The 22,709-nt window shown below is 40.4% G+C and overlaps 2 protein-coding genes across 8 annotated transcripts; one reads left to right on the forward strand and one right to left on the reverse strand.

The window, feature by feature from the left end:
- The first annotated feature begins 4,838 nt into the window (after positions 1 to 4,838).
- On the forward strand, positions 4,839 to 17,735 carry Ssdp (Sequence-specific single-stranded DNA-binding protein). Of its 5 annotated transcripts, none has more exons than XM_065496388.1 (17): positions 6,218 to 6,467; positions 7,139 to 7,211; positions 7,287 to 7,348; positions 7,748 to 7,832; positions 8,453 to 8,494; positions 8,944 to 9,030; positions 9,966 to 10,064; positions 10,338 to 10,418; positions 10,747 to 10,795; positions 10,981 to 11,010; positions 11,107 to 11,318; positions 11,996 to 12,031; positions 12,093 to 12,153; positions 12,389 to 12,454; positions 12,814 to 12,884; positions 14,410 to 14,610; positions 15,981 to 17,735. In XM_065496388.1, the coding sequence occupies exons 1-17, from the start codon at positions 6,412 to 6,414 to the stop codon at positions 16,083 to 16,085; spliced, it is 1,416 nt and encodes a 471-aa protein (XP_065352460.1). In that variant the 5' UTR covers positions 6,218 to 6,411; the 3' UTR covers positions 16,086 to 17,735. The 5 variants fall into 5 exon arrangements, with proteins under 5 accessions (XP_065352461.1, XP_065352460.1, XP_065352463.1 ...); XM_065496392.1 differs by having other exon boundaries at positions 6,219 to 6,467; positions 11,119 to 11,318; XM_065496389.1 differs by lacking the exons at positions 6,218 to 6,467; positions 9,966 to 10,064 and adding an exon at positions 4,839 to 4,970.
- Ssadh (succinic semialdehyde dehydrogenase) lies at positions 17,275 to 21,848 on the reverse strand. Of its 3 annotated transcripts, none has more exons than XM_065496387.1 (8): positions 21,604 to 21,848; positions 21,330 to 21,533; positions 21,108 to 21,278; positions 20,964 to 21,047; positions 19,833 to 20,237; positions 19,106 to 19,261; positions 18,880 to 19,052; positions 17,275 to 18,365 (listed from the first exon to the last, which is right to left on the reverse strand). In XM_065496387.1, exons 1-8 carry the CDS (start codon positions 21,652 to 21,654, stop codon positions 18,101 to 18,103), a joined length of 1,509 nt encoding a protein of 502 aa, XP_065352459.1. In that variant the 5' UTR covers positions 21,655 to 21,848; the 3' UTR covers positions 17,275 to 18,100. The 3 variants fall into 3 exon arrangements, with proteins under 3 accessions (XP_065352459.1, XP_065352458.1, XP_065352457.1); XM_065496386.1 differs by having other exon boundaries at positions 21,330 to 21,536; XM_065496385.1 differs by having other exon boundaries at positions 21,330 to 21,557.
- Between the last annotated feature and the right edge of the window lie 861 nt (positions 21,849 to 22,709).

Genomic DNA, 22,709 nt, shown 5'->3' on the forward strand with positions numbered 1-22,709 from the left:
GCGGCCTTTTCCAAGCAGCCCTGCTCAGCCGAGATACGCTCGCCAGGCACCTCTCCACGCGGGCCCAACACGACAATTGACCACACAATTGGAGGTTTTAAACTGACTAATGATTTTTATATTTATTACACCGAATGTCTTGAATATAATCTTGTCGGTTTGTGCCTTTCCTGGTAATGCAGAAGGCATAGCTTATTTTAGTTTTTTACGGGCTGTATAAAACGTATTAAATAATTGAGAAAAATCTTTATTAATAGACATGATTGATCATAAGCCATTTCTTGTTTTATTAATATTTTTAGGTTTTTTTAATTTAGTGGAAGCAAGTTCCTTAATTTTTGTTATTGAATTATGGAATAATGCTGCATTTTTCTACAACAGAAACAATCTTTTAAGATTTTGAAGCCAATAAATTAGAATATGGTTTATTTAGACTGTTTCTTTTCTACCAATTTTTTCTATTGTTACGTTTTCTAGGAATTCCAATTCTTTTCCCTGGTTTTTGATATATGTAGATGTAAAATTCGTTTCATGGAGTTCACTGCTGATCAACTAATAATGAATTTATATTAAACCGTTTCTGCACAAGTTAAGTTTTTGTTAAGATTTTAAGAATGAAATCATTTTACGCAGAAAAATATTGCGATTATGTCATGAACAAAAATTCTTTCTGATATTATGTAATTTGTATTGCAGGTCATCAGACGGGGCCGGGCTCGCCTTCGGAAGAGGGTCCTGGCAGCAGCTTCCAGAGTGTGTCGTCGGGTTGATGGGGCGGGAGCAGCTCGGCCTGCTGCATGGCCTCGCGTGCCTGGCTGGATGCGGCTTGCGCGCGGCTGCATTGAAAAATTGATGACCAGCCTCTGCTAATTTGGCCGCAAAAACTATCCGCTTCACAGTCTGGCCCTCTTCCCTGCGCGACAACTTTGTCACTTTCGCACTTAGAAGTTGCACGTCGTCAGGGGCAGTAAATCATTTTCAAGGAGCTGGAAATCTCTTCATGCAAGGAAATTGGCTTCTGAAATTTATGTGAAATTAAAACTAAAAGGTACTATAGGATCTTGGCAAACTTATTTAATGTTATTTATTTCTTAGTTGCCAGTTTTATTAATTAAAAGTTAAGTCATAAATTAAAACAATGCGCAGAATCAGAGCTTCGCAGACCTCGTTACTGCAAATCAATTTTATGGCTCTTCATTAGAGAGCCGAGATGATTTAAAATATGAAATTGTCCCTTTCAAATGTTAAACTAAGCTAGAATCCTAATTTTGCCAGCAAGGAAATTTATAGAACAAAGACGAGACTGCTGAGTTTTAGAGTTTTTTTTAAATATGTTTGATGCACAGTAGGAAAATAAATCTTTAAGAACATTTGTTCATGTTTTATAGGCCAGTTTAGAAATAACTTAGTGTGCTGCATCAAATTTGACTTCATTCTCTCTACAGAGATCTTACATATTATGTCCATTCTGGCCATACAGCCATGAAACTATTTGCCATTCCATCTAAAGAATAATTTTCCAATTGAATTCTTGCAAATATATATATTTTTTAAATCCATCGCTTTATTTTCATTTCACAGTCAGGAATTAGAAATTATCTACTAAGAGAAGTAAAAGGCTTCTAGTTAACACAACACTTTTACTTGACAATTTCCATCATGTTCTCATGTTCCATGACGGCAAAGCCAAGATGAGTAATTGGAGGGCAGAGCTTTTGTTCTTTTTAAACTGGTATAAGATTGCCCACTCTGTGTGTGTCGACCGAGTCGCGGCGAGCACGAACAACCACTCGGTGATGTGGGTTAGCCTGTGCGATCGGCAGAACTAATTAAAAAGCAAGCATTGTGCTTTTGCTGTAGTAGTTGTTACAAAGAGAAAGCCGGGAGCAAATGAGAGAAGAGCAGCGAGGTAGACTACACGCCGCGCAGCTCGCCTCCACCGGTTGCCTACCTGCATATTCGATTTGGCACTCGCTTTACTTTCCCTCCCGTGCCCCTCTCACGTGACCTTTGCCAGCAGAGCAGCGTACGCGTGTGTAGTGTATGTATCATGTTTCGTAACACACATCTATCTGCGCACTAAAACATCATACCTACCTTTTCTTCAAATATCTATTGATTGAAATTTTAATTAGTTTTAAGGCAGTGAATATATTTTACTCGTTTCATTAACTGAATTTTAAAGTTTAAATGCCGAAAACATCAAGTTTCACAGCAAAAAGTACAATTTTTTAATACAATTGATTAAACAATCATACCTTCAAACACTACTGCAGAGAATTTTGAATCAGCGATCATTGAAAACGTCATCCTGCAGTGACCTCTTGAGTGCAAAAATTTTGAATCAACGAGGACAAACCCGATTATATCATAAATAAATTTTAATTACAAGTATTAAACATTTAAAACAAATTTCTTGCACTATTTAAACAAATTGTGCAACGAGATCAATTACGAGTGTGTAATGAATTTGACTCTAATTCTCTTTATACAAAAATATTTTTAATTTTTTCCATACTCATGGTCATTCAATTATTTGGATTTTTAAATTACGTTTAGAAATTTTCTCTTATTGGCCAGTTACCACCACTTGGTTTTTGTTGGCCACTGGTGGTTGATACCGGTTATGCTGCGGATAAACCCCCGGCGTCACTGGTTAAAATGTGGCCACGTCAAAACAAGGTGGCAGGTGCGTGTATTGCGCTATATACTGCCCCCAAAAATTTACTTCCAAAAATCCCGTGAAAACAAACAGAAATTTGTGATAAAGCTTTAAATAGCCTTTAATTTAACGTAAGAAGATTTAAATGATATACCTTGCATTTTTTCCTGCTTTTGAATTGGTCTAAAGAAGAACGCCTATTGCTGACAACTTTTCTGACAATAAATTGAAGGAAGAAAAGCGATGTACACTTCCCTTAATATCCCAAGTGCGGTAGTAACTTTATTGAGTAAAATAACAAAAGTCAAAAAACATTTAGGAGACGAATAATGTTTTGCAAACAGTGCTGCAATAATTCAATGAAACAATAATTACTGGGAATAGGCTGGAAATACAAAATTAAAAAAATGATATATTTATTTTAATGATTCCTTATTTTACTATATTTGTTTGTGTCAAATTGGTTCAGGCTGCATTTTTCCTTTACACTATAGGCACTGCTAAAAATATTTAGTTAAATTTAAACTCTAAAATCTTATAAATCAATAAGGTCTTAAAATAAAACATAAGTTTTATCTTTTCTTGGCTAGTTCATGGCTGTAGGTTCTTAATCTATAGTTGTGTAATAAAGGCAAAGTAAATGTTGACATCAGTCAGCGCAGGAAAATATTTAGGCACGTGGTTGGTTACCCAACAGCTGCCATGACTTAGGCCAAACTGTGCAAGCAACGCCATGGGAGCCACAGGTTCAAAAGTATACAATATCAAACAATGCCGGAGTCAAAAAATGGTTTCCGGCCCTTCCGGTCGTTAAGTACTGTGAGAAAAATTATTCGGGCAAATAGAAATGTTATTGGGAGCTTAATAGCAAACAAATAATACTAAAAGGACACAAAAGGGCAAGAGGACGCCGGATGAACACCAGACACTGATTTGACAGAAGATGAGGAACATGAAGCTGGTGTAAGCATTCAGTGCAAGCTCTGGGAAAATGATGCGTAGCGAATTTTGTAATGTGGCACTGGTTTAGGCGTGGCGAAAGGCAGAAGAGAGAGAGAGAAAGTGAAAGTTATATAAAAAGGGCCAGCAGGAGGCCTCAAGGCTTTTTTTCCTTAATTCGGGACAATTAGTGCGTGAGTGGTGTGTGGGGAAGCACCCCGAAGAGCTGGACGTGCACTAAAGTGACAGTGCAGTGTGGGACAGTTTAGCCATTCTCTCTCCTTCTCAGCGCCGACGAGTAGAGGCGGGATCTATTTGTTCGACAGACTCAGTGTAACCTTTTTGATTTTGTGTCATTCTTTTCACATTTGTTTCCTAAGCACAATAACATTTATTTGCCCGAATAATTTCTCACATCTCTTCAAACTTCACTTTTAAAATTTTATCAGCAACGCCAGCTAATGCTCGGCCGCCGCCCGCTCAAAATTCGGCTACAGCCAGGCAGCCAGCTTCCCCCTCAAAACTAGGCGGCTGATTTTCAGATTGTGAGACCTCAAAAAGGTGAGACCTCACAATCAGCGCAAAGTAACTATATAGCAGCCTTGAAAAACGAAAATGCGCGTGCTGCCATAAAAGAAAAACAACAGAAATTAGATAAGGCCGCAATCGGCATTATTTTACAATTTAAGTTTTCAAGTAAAACTGTTGCTTCATGATGTGGAGACCTGGTGGTTGTGTCTGTCTGTAATAGTAGTCAGGGTAAGAGTAGCTCTCACGACAGTTGGGACCTTGAAATCGGCAGGCGATAGAATGCTGACAATGAGTTGGATGAACTGACGCTTACTTGACTAACAATTAGGTGACAGGCTCAGCGCTCAAGGGGAGGCTCAAAGCGGATCAGGGCGCGAGAGGGTGCAATACTTTCGCGAAGGGAATTTTTTTTTAGAGAAATTGCAGTTTTACACGCCCAAACACTAAAATTAATATTTCATTTTTTTAATTTTTTAACTGTAGAAAAAACTTTTGGTTTACAAAAGTTGAAAAATTTAAAATGTTCACATGAGAAGCTGACGATTTCTCTAGTCAACCACAGCATGCCTTCCCCTTCCCCTACTGTCAATATAACACAATAGAATCATGAGCAAGCAGCAGCCCTTTGTAACTGACCATAGCCACCAATCCACTGCAACGCTATAGAATTAGGAGTACGCTCGAGCACTATGGTGGACCGTACTATGATGTATGCTCTGAGGAACTCTCAGATGTTTCCACAATTATATCAATCCAACATGGAAGCAACGAAACCACCAGCATGCATGCCACCGCACATGAAGAAGCTTTGCCTCAAAGATATGATAGCTACCCAGTCGTAAGTGAATTTTTCATTTGACTTTTCTTGATCGATACGGAATGGGATGCTTTTGTAAAATTACGAGCCATTTTGAAGATTCGAGTTACGACTCACACAGTTTCAAGCTCAAGCCATTTGAATTACTGTAACAACTCTGCTTGAATTTCTAGTTAAATATTTTATTGCGGCACACGCGGCGGCGGCATGAAAAACACATGGCTGAGCTTGTATTTAGCGGCAAGTGACGTGGCTGAAAAAACTACCGCTCGCCATACATGTTTATCAACTTTTAAAATTCAATTTAATGGAAAACGCAAATTGGTTATCATAAAATTATCTACCAGTGTATTTTGAGCAGGTTACCGTGGACCTATTCCCCAATCCAGCTCTTGATTTTGCTATTTTAGAGGGTGGAATGCGTCAATGCGATGCGACATGAGTGCGCTACCTAGGAATAATTTGGCTCACGTGTTATTTTATTGAAGCTACAGCCTACAGCTAATCCGACTTGTCTCCTGTTATGTTCAGTCAGGCAACCGCGGCCGAGAGACGAGAGAGCGCCCTGTTTTAGTTGGCAACGCTTGTGTCATCGCTCAAGAGATGGCATGCGCGTTGCGGGGGCGGTCGGTGCCTTATTCGTGCTCTTTTTGTGCGTCGACGTGCTCTCCATATGATAACAAAGCATTCATGAAAATGTCTAGAAACCTCAGTTAGGAGCCTCCGCGGCAGACCATTACGCGCGCGGAGAGGGGCACGCGGCGTCCGAGAGGGGGAGGGAGGGAGATACATACATACACCCCGCTTAGCGTTGTGTACCTTGCTGCTTGCTACATGCTCTATTATCTCGCACCGACGGCGCGAGAATTTTGCCCTCGTCTCGACGCGATAACACCGGACTGGAAATAAATTTTATTTAGAAAAATTTCAGGAAAAAGTCTGAAGCCTGGAAATCGAAAAAAAATTTTGCCGGATTAAAAATCGGCAGAAAATATCGACTTCTCTCGGGGAGCATAATTGTCAGAGCCATTGCGTTGCGCCGCGCATGCGCCCACGAGCTGCGGTGCCGAACCGCTCCTGAGCAACTCTGACTCGAATCGGCCACCGAAAAGCCAAATTTTGGCCTAAAGCTGTGTCTAAAATCAAGAAATCTTCAACGGGTCGTTTTGCGGGGGGCAAGAAACCCCTTACAGCGCGGCGAGGCAGAAAAGCCTAGTGCTTCGGGTGGAGTCGGGCCTCTCCGGCACTTTATTATTGGGGGGATCGACCCGTCGGTTGGAGCGACACACACACACACAAACGCTGCTTTCGCTGGTCCAATAGTGTGGCTGCGTTCAGCTCCCATTTGCTTACGCATTGAGTGTCGGACGAGCGCAGCGACTCGAGCCCTTCGGACAGCTCCTTCGGACACGTTGCCATGCTCACTTGCCGGCGGACGCTCTGCTAGTCTGACCCAGCCGCCATGTACGCCAAAGGAAAGGGCTCCACCGTACCCTCGGACGCCCAGGCGCGCGAAAAGTGAGTAACAGAGCCCTGAGGAGAGCTAGCGAGGGGACTCGAACCAAAATAATAATGCGTCGGGGCCGCGTCTCTCCGCCGGAACGTAAACAAGGATGCTGCTTCCGCCGTCCGACCCCTTTCGTCCAATATTTTATTTCTAAACTTCCAAACAATCTTCAAGCCGACGGGGCAGAATCCGAACCGAAACTGTTTTTTATGACAATGGGGTCGCCGCGCTTTTTGCTTTTTGTGCGTTGGATCACCGACAACATCCAGCGCAGGTACATCCAGGAGAGCGTGATCGAGAGAGAATATATAAAATATACAACGCGTTTGACTCTCTGCTCCACATATTTGTACCTCAGCACTCGATAAATTGTATGCTTTCTCGGCAGTATTGTTTCCACTATCTTGCACACTGCTACAGAACAGCTGGATGCTTATTGTGGTTTTAAGATTCATTTATTAATAAATTTACTCACGTATTGCATCTTAAAAATACGAGGAAACTCTCGTTTGTCAGCTTTGTTGATTTGAATAAACTTATTTTAAATTGTGTACAAACACCGCAAAAAAAATTAATATTCAGCATCAAAAATTTCCGGCAACTGGCTGAGCGTTACCGCGAAAGCCGGCTGGAAAAACTGGTATTTACTGTGTCATCATTTGGTTGTGTTGTCTGCTTGCAGATTGGCGTTGTACGTCTACGAGTATCTTCTGCATGTGGGAGCACAAAAAGCAGCTCAAACCTTTTTATCAGAGGTATTAGCGCGCCCAAATTCTCAGCTCTTTCTTGTATTAATGCTTCGATTTGTTTGCTCAACTCTGTGATTGCAGATAAGATGGGAAAAGAATATAACGCTAGGAGAGCCGCCAGGATTTCTCCACTCCTGGTGGTGGTGAGTCTTGATTTTTTCTCTCTGTACTTCGAAAACTCTGATGTTTAGAATAAACGCAAATTTTGTTCTTAAAAGGCTCGTCAGTAAGCAAAATATCAAATTTGTAAAACTCTATTAACTAAAGATTTTTAAATTGTTTAAATAAAAATTAAAATGAGATAAGTACATTTAAATCTGGCTCAGTTATAAATTATAACAAGATCATAAATTTGTCCTTTCAAAGCAAGCTGAACCTGGCTGAAAATTAATTTCCCCCACCCTCTTCTTAATCCAAATAGGTTAAAAAAATCACGGAATGATTTTTGATAGTATTTATAATCAAATCGCAACGAACTGTCTCAAATAATACTTTAAAAGAATAGTAAAAAAATCTGGAGTATTTCTTTCTCCGAATTTCAGTGTTTTTTGGGACTTGTACTGCGCAGCGCCAGAGCGGAGGGACACGTGTGAGCACTCGAGTGAAGCCAAGGCTTTCCATGACTACGTGAGTATTTTTTCTTCTTTTTTCCCAAATCCACGTGAGTTTTGGCTGCTGGCGAAAATTTTTGGATGGATCAATACGCGACTATCAAATGACAGACTTGGTGTGTGTACGAGCGAGAGAGAGAGAGAGAGAGAGAGAATAAACTCTCCTCTTCCTGTTGCTCCTGCGCCACCCCCAGCAGCCAGCGTTGCATCCCACAATACAAAAATACCGCTCTCTTTGCCGGCTGTCAATCGGCTCGAGCTCAATCGTCATTTTCGAGATTCTCATGCTCAATATCGCAACGCTGGTTTAAAATTTTTTCTTATAAAAATGAACACTATCCTTATTACCTCCTGGTACGGTTTATTTTTAAAATTTAACTTGCTACTTGCCGCGAAACGAGCAGAAAGTGCGGACCGGAGCTTGCTTGTCTGCGGCTCTTATTTTAATGAATATCAAGGTCAACTGGTCCACCCCCTTCAAAAGATGGAAGGTGGACCAGTTGTGCCGGCCGGTCGGCCGGCCAGCGCTGTGAACGACGCGAGAAAAGAAAGAGAGAATCCGCAGGTGCATTCTCGAGTGCGACACAGCTCCCATGCTCCGATCCTAACCTGACCGCCTGCTCTCTCTGATTCCAGGGTTTCGTTAATTCCGGCTACGGCGTCAATGGAATCACACACGTAAGTACCTCTATTTTTTAATACGTTTGTTGCGTTTTTCGTCGCGGAGAGCTTGGAATTTTTACTGTTATCTTTATAAAAGGAAATACATTTTATTTTCAATTTATCTCTTGGTTAGTTAAAAATACACAACACGCGCACAAAAGGAATCTAAATTTATTTAAGGTTTTTGTTTGGTTGCAATTTTTAAATAATCGGGATATATTCGCTTATATTGTCTCCCAACTACTTTTTTAAACAAAATTATATGCTTTTAACATCAGAATTCTTTCACTGCATTTCGCCTCTACATGAAATCAAAAGTCCCTTTCAATTTTTTCCGTCTGGCTTTCATAATAAAGAAACCCTAAAAACGCGTTTAGAAGGGGAAAATTATGAAATCAATCCATTTTTAACCAACATGTTTCACTGTAGCTTGATTTAATGATGAAATTTTGTGTCTGTGGCAGAATGCGGGTCCAGCGCCGAGTCCACTGGGCCAGATGCCCCCCAACGACGGCATGCCCGGCGGCCCCATGCCCCCAGGCTTCTTCCCTGTAAGTAGCTCCGTTGCGATAATTTCGAAAACATTCGAAATTTAAAAAAGGTGGCCAGTCGCGATTATTGAGAATCTGGAATTACCGCCGCGGGCTTTCTTTATCACCTTTTGTTTGTTTGTCTGACTGTCTGTCCTTTGTGCACCTTGTCTCTGCCTGAGCACCGTCCAAGCAGCAGCAGCAAACCTGCACTCAAGCCACCTTTCTGAACACGCACGTTTGCCAATTAATCTGGCCGAGCGAGTTGCACGATTTATTGTACTCTGAACCGCGAGAAAAGCTGTAAATTGACGAGCATATTGTAAATAATACAAAACGGTCCAAAAGTTGTGCTTGCTGAGTTCTTGGGGAATCCTAATTTCCTGCACTCTGGTTCATAATCTAGTTTTATCATTATTATTTTTTCTGTTACTTTGCCTCCAACTGTCTTTCTCCTCGCTTTGACGATGAATGAGTAATCAGTTTTTATCATCAGTCACGTTTAAAAGAAAACAATGTATTTTACGTTTAGAGGTATACATGACCATCGCTTGGCGTCGGAGCTTAGGTACAATGTTGATATTGTTTTACCGCAAATTTTTCTTTAAATATGCTTCTACATAAAGCTTTCAGATTATAATTTTCTACTTTTCCTAATCTTTATTTTAAATTATTTTCTCCTGGGCACCATTTAGAGGGGCTTAAAGCTCTGGTGAATGTTCAAATATTGTAAAGCCACCATTAATTCGCAAGAAATGTTGATGAAATCAAAGTCCTGTTGTAATTACTGAGATTCGCCACCTTTGCGATTTTCACGCATTGCAAGTTAAAGAGGACGTCTGAACCTGTCCGCAGCTGACTACTCTCTTTCTCGTATCTTTCTCTCTCTCTCTCTCTCTTTCTGGATCTGTGTTCTGTGTTGTTATAAGTTGTCCGCTTTTACTCTTGTGTTGCAGAGCTCGACAATGCGGCCATCACCACCCACTCATCCGTCAACTCAGCCATCCCCACACCCCCAACCACCCCCTCCTCATAGTCAAATGATGCCTAATCAGGTAAGGCTGGCTCACTATTTCTCAAACTCGAAGCAGCCGCCCCCCGGTGTGCCTTTCTCCGCTCCATGCTTGCATCTATGTGCGTGTTGTTGTTGTTTGTCAACTCCATTTCTCTCTCTTTCTTCGCCCTCTAGTGTAAATACTCAGGGGTCAAAACTGCATGCATCACGATTGCGGGACAAACCGAAGCGATTCAAAACTGACTGGCTACTTTTGAACGCGCAACTCCACTGCTTCCCATTGATTGATAACGAATTTTTTCCCTTTTTACAGCCGTTCATGGGTCCCAGATACGGTGGTCCAGGACCAAGACCCAACGTCAGAATGCCGCAGATCGGGAACGAGTTTAATGGGGTGAGTAATTTTTTTCACCTGTTCAATTTATTATCAAGATTTTGTTTTAGTTAGACACCATTAAAGCAAATCAAATGTCACATTAATCTGAACAAAATCATGTGGAATAAAGTACTAAAATTAAGAAAGGTCTGCATAAAGTTAATTAGAAATGAGTTGGATTTGAAAATTTTAAGATAAAATTTTTTGTGAAAAGTCTTATGAGTGTTGACCTTCATGACACTTGCAAATATTTTTTTAATGTACTATGTTTTCCAATTTAAAACCATAGAAATTTAAAAATTCTATAATATTGAAAATTAACAAGTCTATTTTTTGTTTCTCGCAGCCTCCTGGCCAGCCACTAATGTCCAACAACATGGACCCGACGCGGCAAGGTGAGTTTTGCATCTTGACAGCTTCCAAGCCCTCCTCCTTGTAGCTTACATTGTGTAATGCAAAGTGCATGCGACTTGTATCGAGGCTTTGGTCAAAAGCAACCAAGTAACCAGAGCCATTATCTCCTCCCGCCCCCTGTTGCTGGCGTAATCTACTCTTGTTATTTCATGATTCTCTGTCTCAGGTGAAGGCGGTGATTTTGTTGGTTGGCAAGGTGAGAGTCAATCGTTCATATTTCGCTTTTGCTCAGCTCGCATGAGGCTTCTGCTCCTTGTCCAGTTAAGCTGAGTCCAGTTTTATCTCACGTCAGCCCGCTTTGCAGGTCCGCCAGGCATGAACCCTATGAACCCCAGAATGAACCCACCACGGGGTCCTGGAATGGCCCCGATGGCACCCGGAGGCTACGGCCCCGGAATGAGAGCGCCACCGCCTAACGCCAACCTTGGACCCGGCTCCGGACCCCCAATGGGCCCCATGGGCGGCCCTGGCGGTCGACCTCAGTGGCAACCAGTTACGTCGACAGTAAGTTTTCTCCCCAACCAAATTCCAGATGTTAATTTAATCAAATTATTAAGTGATTCTTAATTGTGGAAAAAATAAGGCATTTTGGAACCAGTAGCAACTCAAAATAATTGTATTAAATACATGCTTTAAAGCACAATTTGTAACGCACTCTACAAAATATATTATTGTTCTCCATATGAAAAGCTGAAGCTCTGAATCTAATCAAGGTTCATGCTTCAAAATTCGTTCAATTTGAGCAAAATGAATGTTAGTTATTTTGCATCTCTCACTAAATTTAAGAATTCATAATTCTTAAAATCAAATTTGGTCTTCAAACTTTATTGCAAATGCTCTTACAATAGATACAATAGCCTGGTTTAATTAATGGTTAGTAAATTTCCATTATTGCAAATATTCATATCCTAAAGAGAAATAAATACTACTACTTAAATATATATTTACTGCAGGGATTAAAGCGATAAACACTAATTGGTGTCAAAACTCAAAATATACTTCTACTACATAAATTCAATTTAATTTTTATTATTACAATTTAAACGTCAAATCCTAAGAGATTCCTTGTTTGAAATAAACATTTAAAGCAAAGAAAAGCTTTGAAAACTGCTTAACTTCTTTGCTCTGCATTTCAAACCTATTCTTTTATTGGAAACTTACCTTGATATTTCTGTTTGCAGCCTATGAGTTACTCGTCATCATCACCTGGAAACTATGTAAGTTGCTCTCATTTTGCTCTGTAGACCTCACAAATCTCATCTCTGTCAATGATTTCAGGCTCCACCTGGCTCGTCAGGACCTCCTGGCCCTGGAACACCTATCATGCCAAGCCCACAAGGTAGGAAGGGTTGCACAGCCCCCGTTGTCCCCGTCCCCGCATGCACTGGCTGCTTGTTTTCTCCTTCTTCCTCACCTTTGCAAAGCTGCAGGAGCGCAGATCTCTCTTCTTCCTACTTCAACTTTTGTGTCTGTTTTTCCCATAGCCCCCTGCCTCCCATGACGACGTTATTTACATGAAAAAAGAAGAAACTTTATTTTAGCTTCTTAGCACTGATTGTTTACTTATTTTCTAGGTTCAGTGGGTCCCTATTCCCCTGCTAGTCACAGAATGCCCACTCCCAGTCCTGTCACACGGCAAGGTGAATAATATACAATGCGAAATTAATCCTAGCGACTAGAGATAATCAAGTAAAAAAACCAAGCGAGCATGGGTTTTTCTGCGGGTTGCGAGACTGCTTTTTGAACCCTCCCCAGTTCTATGTTGACCTTTTGTTTGTTTGTTTTTCCGATCTGAGCGACTCTCGACATGTTGTGCTGTGATTTGTTGTGCTTTCAATCATCATCATAACTCACTGTGATCGTCTGTATCGCCACTCAAAGCAATATAAATTCACTGTCCCCGAAACCTCTGCAAGTCTCCTTCCCCTGTTTTTGATTTCACTTATCTGTCGCCTCCATTAGGGCTGCGTCTTGGCTAAACGATGCCTTTTCTTTACAGACTCGTCCAATTCTGGAGGCGAAAACATGTACACCATGATGAAGCCCGTGCCTGGAGGCAACATGCCTGGGGTGAGTTTCTTATTCTGCCGTTCACAGATTGTGCAGTCCTTGTCCTATTTTATGAAATTGACACTTTAATTCTTTTCCGCCAGGAACACACTATTTACGTCAACTGGGATAAATTGACTTAATGTAGGGCTGCCAAAAATATTTATTAATTGATCATACTGTCGTGCTGATGATCAATTACTTTGGGATATGTGATTCACTAATCTCTGCACAGAGTCCAAAGAAAAATATTATGACCTCTTGGCTGTGGGAGTTTTCCCTCTGAAAAGCACAGTGCCGACGACTTGCAGTCTGATTCTGTTATAATATGTGTTTTCAATTCACACTTAACTATTTGTTATCTGCAACTCAAATGTTTTGCTGCAACTGGATGGCAAACACTGATAAGTTCTGGACATTTTTGTTGACTTCCTTTTGCACATTAAAAAAACTAATCGTTTATTCACTCAGTACAATAAGATGGATAGAGTGAGATGAAAAAATTTCGTAGTTATGCTATTTACGTCTGTCTGTTCATTTGTGCGAGAATATTTAAATAGTCGCAAGATTTGGGAATTTAAGTTCACCTATTTTAACTTGAGCTGTTTTGGAAGATTAAGCCATTTAAAAAAATAATCTATTTTAGCTACATTACCCTGCCTGAAGTACTATAATGGAGATACGTTTCACATTTGATGTGCTGTCTCCTGCTGAGAACTCTTAATGTCGATCCCCGCAGTTTAAAACGGCGTGAAATGCTCAAATTAACAGTAATGAGTAGCAAATATTTCATTAGGAACGCACTTATAAGGTTTCTGTGCTCTGCATTGATGTCCTATCACAGAAAACACCAATAATTGAAAGCCTAAAAAACTGGCATGATAGTTTCTGAAGTATAGTATTCTGAATTTTTTTATACAATCGCAATCAGAAGTTTATTTAAAGATATAAGCGGAAATGGGTAAATCCACATTTCCTGGTTGAGTTTCTAAGGCCGCTGAGGCTTTCAATTCACTGAAATGATTTTCCCGTCCTTTTTCACCTCAGATGGCTTCAAAACCAGGTTCCTATCAGTCTTTCCTGTTTTGATCTTTAAAATTAACGCAGCTAGTTTCTTTTCATTGACGGTCGTACGTAAATTACACCATTTATGTTTTGGCTGAAATACTCGTCCTTTGCAAAATGAATTTTCTGTCTTGTATTTCTGAAAAAATGAAATGCATTTTACGTTTTAATTTCAACCTCTGCACAAATTTTTAATACGTGATTGGTTATTTATGCTAGTTTAAAATCATGCAGGCATTTTAAACCTATAATTATTGAGCTCCTTTCAGTTTCCATTGAGTATAATTAAATTTGGCTTTGGCACTTGTTAAATGTTTTTACTTACTTGCCTCGCCTTTCTCAATTTCCGGTCCTGGAAGTCGCGCACTGCACAGCTGCAAACCGCTGAGATAAAATAATTATATATTCCCATTTCTTACGATTTTGAGCGTGTCTAGTTGCTTTATAGCATTAGCTTAAATTCATTCGGCGCGTGTTGCAGGACTTCCCAATGGGCGGCGGCCCCGAGGGCGGCAACATGGGCCCGATCGGTCCGAACACGATGGGCCCTGTGCTGAACGGCGACGGCATGGAAGGGATGAAGAACTCTCCTGCAAACGGCGGCCCGGGAACACCTAGAGAAGACAGTGGGAGTGGGATGGGAGACTACAACTTGGGGGGCTTTGGTGGGCCGGGGGAAAATGTGAGTATAAATCCAAGTGCCAATTACTTTTCCGAATCTTAGTGACAGCAGCGCACTTTTGATACCGGTTCGAGTTGTTGTTGTTGACACACTCCACTCGACTCAATAGATTCAATACTCACACAAGAGCGCTCAATTTTTGTTGCTTGATCGAGGGCTTGACGCACCTTACTTGTACATTACTACTAATGCGAACAGAGACAAACAGATTAAAAATGAAATAGTAGAAATAATAATATATTATATATAAATCGAATGTCTACTGTCCAGTTCGGTTCTCAGATTAAGAGCTTTGATCCTAGTTACTACTGACTTGCCAAGTTTTTATATCATGAAGCACTGATACCGTTTCATTAGGTGGTTGTGACTCGATGACTGTTTCTTGCTATTTTTGCGCGACTGTTTACATTTTTTCCAAGCAAGTTGAAGAGGGGGAGTAGGGAGGTCGGACCTTTTTAATCGATTTAGTTTTAATCCTCTTTTGGTTTAGTGTACAGAACTACTTTTTTATTTGTTTTCCCGTTCAGTGCAAACTCAGAGTGCTACACCACTAATTTTATACCGAGCGGTATTATTATTTTTACTATTATTGACTTTTAGTTTTTTGATACCAACCTCTTTGTGTAATTTTGAGTTTTTTGTACACCAACCTGACGGCTTGTACAGTTGCAGCAAGGCACTCGTCTCGATTAATACTTGTACTCATTAGTTATTTTCCTATCTTTATTCACCACTCTTTTCGTTCGTTCGTTCGTTCATTTTTGTACTTATTATTGGTAATTGATAAAACTGCTTGAGCGGGGCGCGCAAATTGGCTCCCCGGACACTGTAAAACAGGCTCTTTTATTTTGATCACTCACCACCCTCCTTACTGCCCTTGTCACGAGGGATTAACATGTCCGTCACACTCACAATGGAAGGGCGTGTTGTTGCTGCATGAAATAAAAATTATTACTTTTACACAATAATTGTTGCTCTGAAAATATTAAAAAACAAAAACAGAAAAGTAAAAAGTCCGTGTAAATAAAATTCAGCTTTTTGGATCGGAAAGTGCACATTCAGGTTGAACTCAGCCACCTTTCAAAATTCCATCTTTGAAGTAGGCCTGGAACGTTTGTCCACGTCTACTTGAAACTGATCTTGGCTCAAAAAGCTGGAGGTTCCGAATCTGAGAACCACGCGTGTTTGCAAAAAAGATTGAATTGCTATTTTCCGACCAACTCATTTCTCTTTTTTATGTACATGTTTTGCACCCACTTTCTTTGCTTCTTTTTTGTGTATAAATTTGTTACACACACGTTTGATTCAGTTTTTTAACGCAGCAATTGAAAAAGAGTAAAATGCAGTGACAACTACTTTCTTCCTTGCAGGACCAAACCGAATCAGCAGCCATACTGAAAATTAAGGAAAGTATGCAGGAAGAAGCCAAGAGATTTGAAAAAGACTCGGACCATCCTGATTTTTTCATGCAATAGTGTTTGTGCCACAACTCTCCTGCTCCACAAGCTCCTTCCTTCAAACACAAAACCTTAGTTACCTCCAAATTGTACACAAGAGAGAGAAAGAGCTAGAAAGATGACGAGAGACGCATCGGAACACAAACATTGATCACAATATTATTATTGTATTCGTCGAGGAACGTTTGGTAGGGCTACTTTTTCTGGCATCTCTACCCGGAGAGGCAATCGAGTCGGGCAAAACGCCACCTGACAGGCCGTTATTTGAAATTCGCGCGGACCACAGCAAGCTGGAGGGCGCGGGACGGTTTTCTGCATTTGAGAGTTGTCGACGATCTTAGCTGACTGGATGAAACTTGGATCAAGATTCGGAGGTCCCTCATTTTGAAAATAGAAATTTTTGATAGTCATAGAAATAAATTATAGACTCGATTTTTTCGTCCTTTAAGCCCAAACTTTGAGTATTTTACATTTTGAGACCTTCGACTAAATTTTTTTGTAACCCTTATCCCCGTGCCCTCTGGAGGTCCGTCGCTTTTGTTTCGTGTCGCTGGAATTGCTGCGGAATATGAGTTTCCGCCTTGAAAGATGTAACCTGATCTCAAGCAGACGATTTTTCGTCGGCGAAAGGAGGAAAGTGGCAATTCTGGCGCGTGCTCCCTGGTAGTTGCATCCCGAATCCTCATTTTTTTTCTCTAATTCAGTAGAAGCAGAGATCTCGTTCGTTTTAAACCTGTAACCGCAGCCGCCTGGCCCGCGGCGCCCTTGTTCCTATCCTACGTAGAGAAAAGTAACTTGGATTTGAGTGTGAGGCCCAGGTGGCGACTGCCCCGGCAACTCGCAGTGGCTGGGGGAATCTCTTGGCGCATACAAGGATGGAAAAGCCACACGCAACCCACCACTTTTCGACTTTTCCTTTTTCTGAATGAGAGAGTGTGAGTGAAACACAGTTTGTGGCCGGTGGTTTTTCGGAAATCGCACGCAATGAGCCGACCGAGAGTGAACGGACGTTTTCTTCCTGAGTTGGAGACGGAAAGCAGACGCATTTTAGCTCATTGATTTTTATCCAGCCAGTATTACTCGTACATTATATTATATACGTTTAAACGAAACCAACAAACAGGAATCAAATTGTACACTGTGTAGCATTTTCCTGCTGACAACCTGTGGCATCTTCCGAAACGGCGCGCAGTCTGCTTTTTTGTTAAAACGTAGCCAACTATTTGTTAACTTATTGCGAGATCGTTATAATTATGTTATTTTTATTTCACTGCTGCTGCGAACTCTCACCAAAAATCACTTTTGTAAATAACTCGAGAGCCAATTGACGCGAGAATTATGTTTTTGGAAATTTGTGTAAATTTTACAAACACATATGTACCTTTATAATTTATATGAGGCGAGGACGAGAGAGAAAGATGTGTATTTATCATTGGTTCTAAAGATTATTGAGTATATTACTTTAATGAATTAATTTTTTTTGTTTCTTATTGAGGTATGAACATATATAATAAATATATATTATTCTTTTGATGATTTGCAACATTATAAAAGAGACGAGAAAAGAGCATTTACCGCGTGATCATAATTTTACTTTGATTAGATCGTTCCACTCTATTTTCTGTTTCAGATGAATAAAATGATTATTATGTGTAAATTGTCCAAAAATGTTGTCTTTGGCATTAAAATTAAAAATTTCGCAACCCATCAAACAAGGAACATTATTAACCATCCAAATCAAAGACAGATTGATTGCAGGTGCGTAATACTATATATTTAATAAATGGAAGCACTGCATTATACAACAATAATCATCACAACTGAGCATAAAAAACCTTAGGAATGCGACTAGGATTCGCCAATTAAATGCACTGCATTTTCTAGTTGCCCTTTTGTACTCAAAATCTTAACAAAACAGGAAGGCTGCCATTAACACTTAAAATAATTTGATTGCAATTTTGATCAAATTTGCAATGCAGTGCGCTCTTAGCAAAGACAACGAATATCTTAATAGAGAGAAACAATTAATGCGCTCAGTCGTGGCCAAAGCACAGATATTTGATGTATGAGTACTCCTCGATGCCGTAATGCGAGCCTTCGCGGCCAATGCCCGACTCCTTGATGCCGCCAAACGCTGCCTCAGGAGCGGAAAGGAGGCCCTCGTTGATGCCGACCATACCGACCTCGAGACGTTTGGCCACCCGCCAGATCTGCGAGAGGTTGTTGCTGTAGAAGTAGCCGGCAAGGCCTGAGCGAGTGCTGTTCGCGATCGCCAGCACTTCCTCTTCACTCTTGAAACTGAAACCGATTGCTTACATTGAAAAAAAAGCGAGTTCTGGTGCAATTCATTGTAGTAATCAGCTAAGTTCAAACGCCTAATTATTTAGCAAAGGAGAAGAAAAGTTAAATTTAGAGAAAACCTATACTGCTCTCTACTCCGTGAGAAATATTTGTGGAAATGTTTTTCACTGTTGGAAGCACGTTTGAATGAATTTAATTTTTATGTAAATTTGGATTTTAATTCCAATTAGGCAAGTTAGGCAAATAAAAAAACATGGATCATGGAGAAGATAGTTTTCCTAAATGGAGTGGATTTGCATATTGAACAAAAATTGGCTTTAAAGCTCGATTTTAATTCAATTTCAATGTTTAATCCCAGATGAATTTTCCTCCATTAGAACTCGTTCTTTTAGCAAATTAGGCTAACTCACGATCTCAAAATGTATAATTCGAAAAGGTTTTCTTTAAAAACCCCTGTTTCAATTCATCAACCCTTATTTTTTAAATCTTGATTGAAAATTCTGACACTCACGGAATGCAAACAGCAACAGGACCAAAAATTTCCTCATTGTACACCCTCATGGAGTGATCAACGTCTGAAATTATAGTGGGCTGAAAATATCGGGCACCCATCTCGGAGGCTGGCTTGCCTCCTAGGTGTACTTTAGCGCCTTTCTTGACTGCGTCCTCGACCAGTTGTTTCACCTGCATAAGAGTTTTGATAAGTGCGCATTTAAGTGTTGCTTCTAAAGCATCACCTTGGTAGCTTGAGCATCGTTGATTAGCGGACCCTGAGTCACTCCTGCCGCAGCTCCGTCTCCCACCTTAAGACCTTTGACCGCTTCCTCCAGTTTAGCAACGAATTGGTTGAAAATCGACTCTTGTACAAACAGCCGGTTGGCGCTCACGCATGTCTGAAATTTTTTAGAACATACCACAAGCTCTTAATCAGGAAAATTAAAAAGAGCAAAGTAAACATTTAAAATAGGAAAAGACAGGACATTTCCTTACAAAATTAGAGCAAACGAAATTGAGGTAACGCATGTTTTATGGGAATTGGCTCGGCTCAAGATTTTTCCTAAGGACAATAATTTAATGGAATGGATTGATAGGTTAAGATTGAAAGGATCTAATTTTTTCCAAAACACAAATATTGGCAGCTTGAGTGGGAAATCAAGATTTTCAAACAAACTGTAAATTTTAACTGCATTTCAAAGGATCAGGTAGATTTTATTCAGAAATAGTCAATGCTGTTGCAGTTTCAGCCAAAAGAGATGACGTTTGTAACCTACATAGCTTAAAAAATTTACGCCCGTGTACTATTATATGAAATATCCAAGCCTTTGATGCTAACACAACGAGGAACGAGTTTAAAATGCAGAGAGTTCCACGGCAAAAAATATAGCCGAGATTCTGGTTAATTTTCAGCCGTTGTCTTTGCACTTATCCTAAATCCAAGGCAAAGTGTACGTAGATTTAACCTACCTGCCCACAGTTCCTGAACTTGCAGGCGATGGCCCCTTTGACGGCCGCCTCCAGGTCTGCCGACTCAAACACAATAAAAGGGGCATTCCCTCCCAACTCAAGAGACACCCTCTTGACCGTGGAGGCGCACTGCTCGTACAGCAGCTTGCCCACGTTGGTGGAGCCAGTGAAGGAGAGTCCTGCAACCTGAGGGCTCGTGCACAGCACTCGTCCCACCTCTGCCGCCTTCTTGCGGCTGCATGTCACCACGTTAATCACACCCTTTGGGATGCCTGCCTTGGCGGCCAGGTCGGCCATGGCCAGCGCGGTCAGGGGCGTGTCCTCCGCAGGTTTGATTACGCACGTGCAACCTGCGGCCAGTGCAGCGCCGGCCTTGCGAGTGATCATTGCTGCGGGGAAGTTCCACTGAAAAATGTTATTTTTAGGTGTCAAGATATGTTGGCCTCGGTAATTTAAATATTTGATGATTTTTTTTCAGTTGAAATTTTTAAGACAGCAAGTAGTGAAGAATTTCTTTGCAACTCTAACAAAAGTGCTTTTCAAATTTAACAATAATACCATGACTGTATTTAAAACGGTTGCCAAAAAATTAAGGAGAGTAACAAAATAAATTTAAGTCGTCTAGTACAATGATATTACTTATTTTAACATTATGTGTACAAATATGCACAATGTGGAATTATGTATAATATTACGCACACGTTTTCATTGTTCTAGACTCAAACGAATTGAAGTTGTTTTTAAAACAGCAAAGTAAATGTTTTAAATTATTCTTCATATTGTTTATACTATAATGGTTGGAAAACTTTTCCTACAAACCAGAAACCCAAGTCCATGAAAGTTGTGCCCTGCCCAATGAGCTAACAACTGTTTGTATGAAATTTGTTTCGAATTCACTCCTAGAAATTAAGAATTTTAAACGGTATTAAGACGAAAAAACTTCCTTTGCATTTTTGTAAGAGCCTAGATTTATACCTAAATCAATGAACTTTTCATCATTTAATAGGATATTTGGATATAGATTTTCTTAAAAAAAAACGAAACAAAAAAATTTAAAACAAAGGGGTAGTTAAAAATCATTTAGGGCTTTTAAGTGAAGAATTATAAAATAGAGCAAAAAGTGGAACTCACTGGTGTTATGAGAGCAGCAACCCCAATCGGCCTTCTGATCATCATCATCTCCTTAGTCTGGGTGGGGCTGGCGACAATCTCACCCTAAAATCAAGTGACGTACAATCAAGTTCAGCAAATTATTCAAAGGCACGGCTCACGCACAGGAATTCGCCTGGCCTCTTCAGAGAACCAGTCAATAAATCCATTCGCATACGCAACTTCCCCAGCTGCCTCTGACAAAGGTTTTCCCGACTCTGCAGTCATAATTTGGGCAATTTCGTCTTTATTATCTTCCAAGAGGTTGTACCACTTTCTCAGGAGAACCGACCGTTCCTGCGAAAACGCACTTTTTCAGCCTGTCATTTACAGTTAATTTGATTCAACCTTTGCGGTCGTGTGCTCCCAAGTCTTAAACGCCTCGAAGGCGACGTTGACGGCCTGTTCGGTGTCATCAACGTCCATATCCGGCACCTGACCAAGAACCTGGCCGTTCGCAGGGTTGGTCACCTCGAAGGTCTCGCCGGAGCTGGCCGGCACCCACTGGTTGTTGACGAACGCCAAACTTCGCACCAGAGACATGTTGCGAATCTGCTGCAGAGGAGGACGATATTTCTGTACAAAAATTAAATAATTTAAAAAGAAAAATTTAGAAACCCACCTGTGAGAAGCGAGTGGCGATCACGAATGGCAGCTTGCCGATCACGTTCATGTTTATGGCTTATCTCAAATCTGCTGCTTTTTTTAGCCCGAAACTCACTCCGTCATCTTCCCTGTGACTTGTGTGCGTTTTGCAGCAGCTTCAATTGGTCTCGATTGCTTCTGATTAAAAAATTTGAGCGACCCCAACAACGAGCCTGAGCCGATCAGCTTGCCAGAGCATGAAGTAAACAGAACAGACGTGCCACGCCTTCTCGATCTGGATCGACCAATCCAGACCAATAGCAGCGAAGGAAAATATAGCGCGCTAAAGAATTCAGGAAACTTTGTGTTGCTCTTGCTCGTCCTGGCCTCGACAAAATGTGGAGATATGCACAACAATCGGTGTATTCATTGTATTTATTCTAGTTTACCATGTAAAATATTTTCCTTTCTTGAATACGATATCACCTTGAAATAAGAACATGAGATTAGTCATTCTTTATGTATTTATTTTACATTATTTCCGATTATTTCCATTATTTCACTTGCCCAGTGGCATGTTTAAATTTAAACAGCTATACATGTATTTATATGACTTAGAATGAGATAAAACTAAATATTGTGGAGATTCAAATTCGCTTATCATTCGTCAGATTTTGGAATCAATGTTAAGAATTAAATCCAAGGTTGCAAATTAATTTTGATTTTTCCCATTCTGAAAAATAAAAATAACCATAGTAGCTGATAACTGTAATCATTCAGAGAAATGAAATTCCAAGATCAAATCATCCATTAAAGCGTTTACCCCTTTAATTTCTTTTTCATGGCGCAAAAAAACGCGAAGATGAAAAATAAATAACTAAAAGTTGTCATGTCGGGAGAAAATATCTTAAATACAAAAATAATATATAGCGGTTTCAATCATCTTCGTTGAAGGCAGCGAGACAGCCTGCTAGGTTTTCATCAATAAACCAGTCCGGTATCACTATCGCATCATTGACGAAAAAAAAATGAAAATTCTTGCATTTCCTTCTCTCACAGCTTTGGCCAGTAAAGAATAATAATTATAGTAATCCTCATAATTAATTAAAATTTTGCATCAGCCAAGTATGGAAGGATGGTACA

This window comes from Cloeon dipterum, chromosome X, assembly GCF_949628265.1.
Source record: "Cloeon dipterum chromosome X, ieCloDipt1.1, whole genome shotgun sequence".
Taxonomy (NCBI): Eukaryota; Metazoa; Arthropoda; class Insecta; order Ephemeroptera; family Baetidae; genus Cloeon; species Cloeon dipterum.

What these genes read in the sequence shown, in the direction of transcription:
- Ssdp (XM_065496388.1), top strand. Translation starts at nt 6,412, where the DNA reads ATGTACGCCAAAGGAAAGGGCTCCACCGTACCCTCGGACGCCCAGGCG. An exon ending in GCGTCAATGGAATCACACAC is followed by an intron (nt 8,495 to 8,943) that starts GTAAGTACCTCT and finishes TGTCTGTGGCAG; the next exon opens with AATGCGGGTCCAGCGCCGAG. An exon ending in CATGGACCCGACGCGGCAAG is followed by an intron (nt 10,796 to 10,980) that starts GTGAGTTTTGCA and finishes TCTCTGTCTCAG; the next exon opens with GTGAAGGCGGTGATTTTGTT.
- Ssadh (XM_065496385.1), bottom strand. Translation starts at nt 21,654, where the DNA reads ATGAACGTGATCGGCAAGCTGCCATTCGTGATCGCCACTCGCTTCTCA. An exon ending in AGTTCAGGAACTGTGGGCAG is followed by an intron (nt 19,262 to 19,832) that starts GTAGGTTAAATC and finishes AAAAAATTTCAG; the next exon opens with ACATGCGTGAGCGCCAACCG. An exon ending in CCTGTTGCTGTTTGCATTCC is followed by an intron (nt 18,366 to 18,879) that starts GTGAGTGTCAGA and finishes AATCGGTTTCAG; the next exon opens with TTTCAAGAGTGAAGAGGAAG.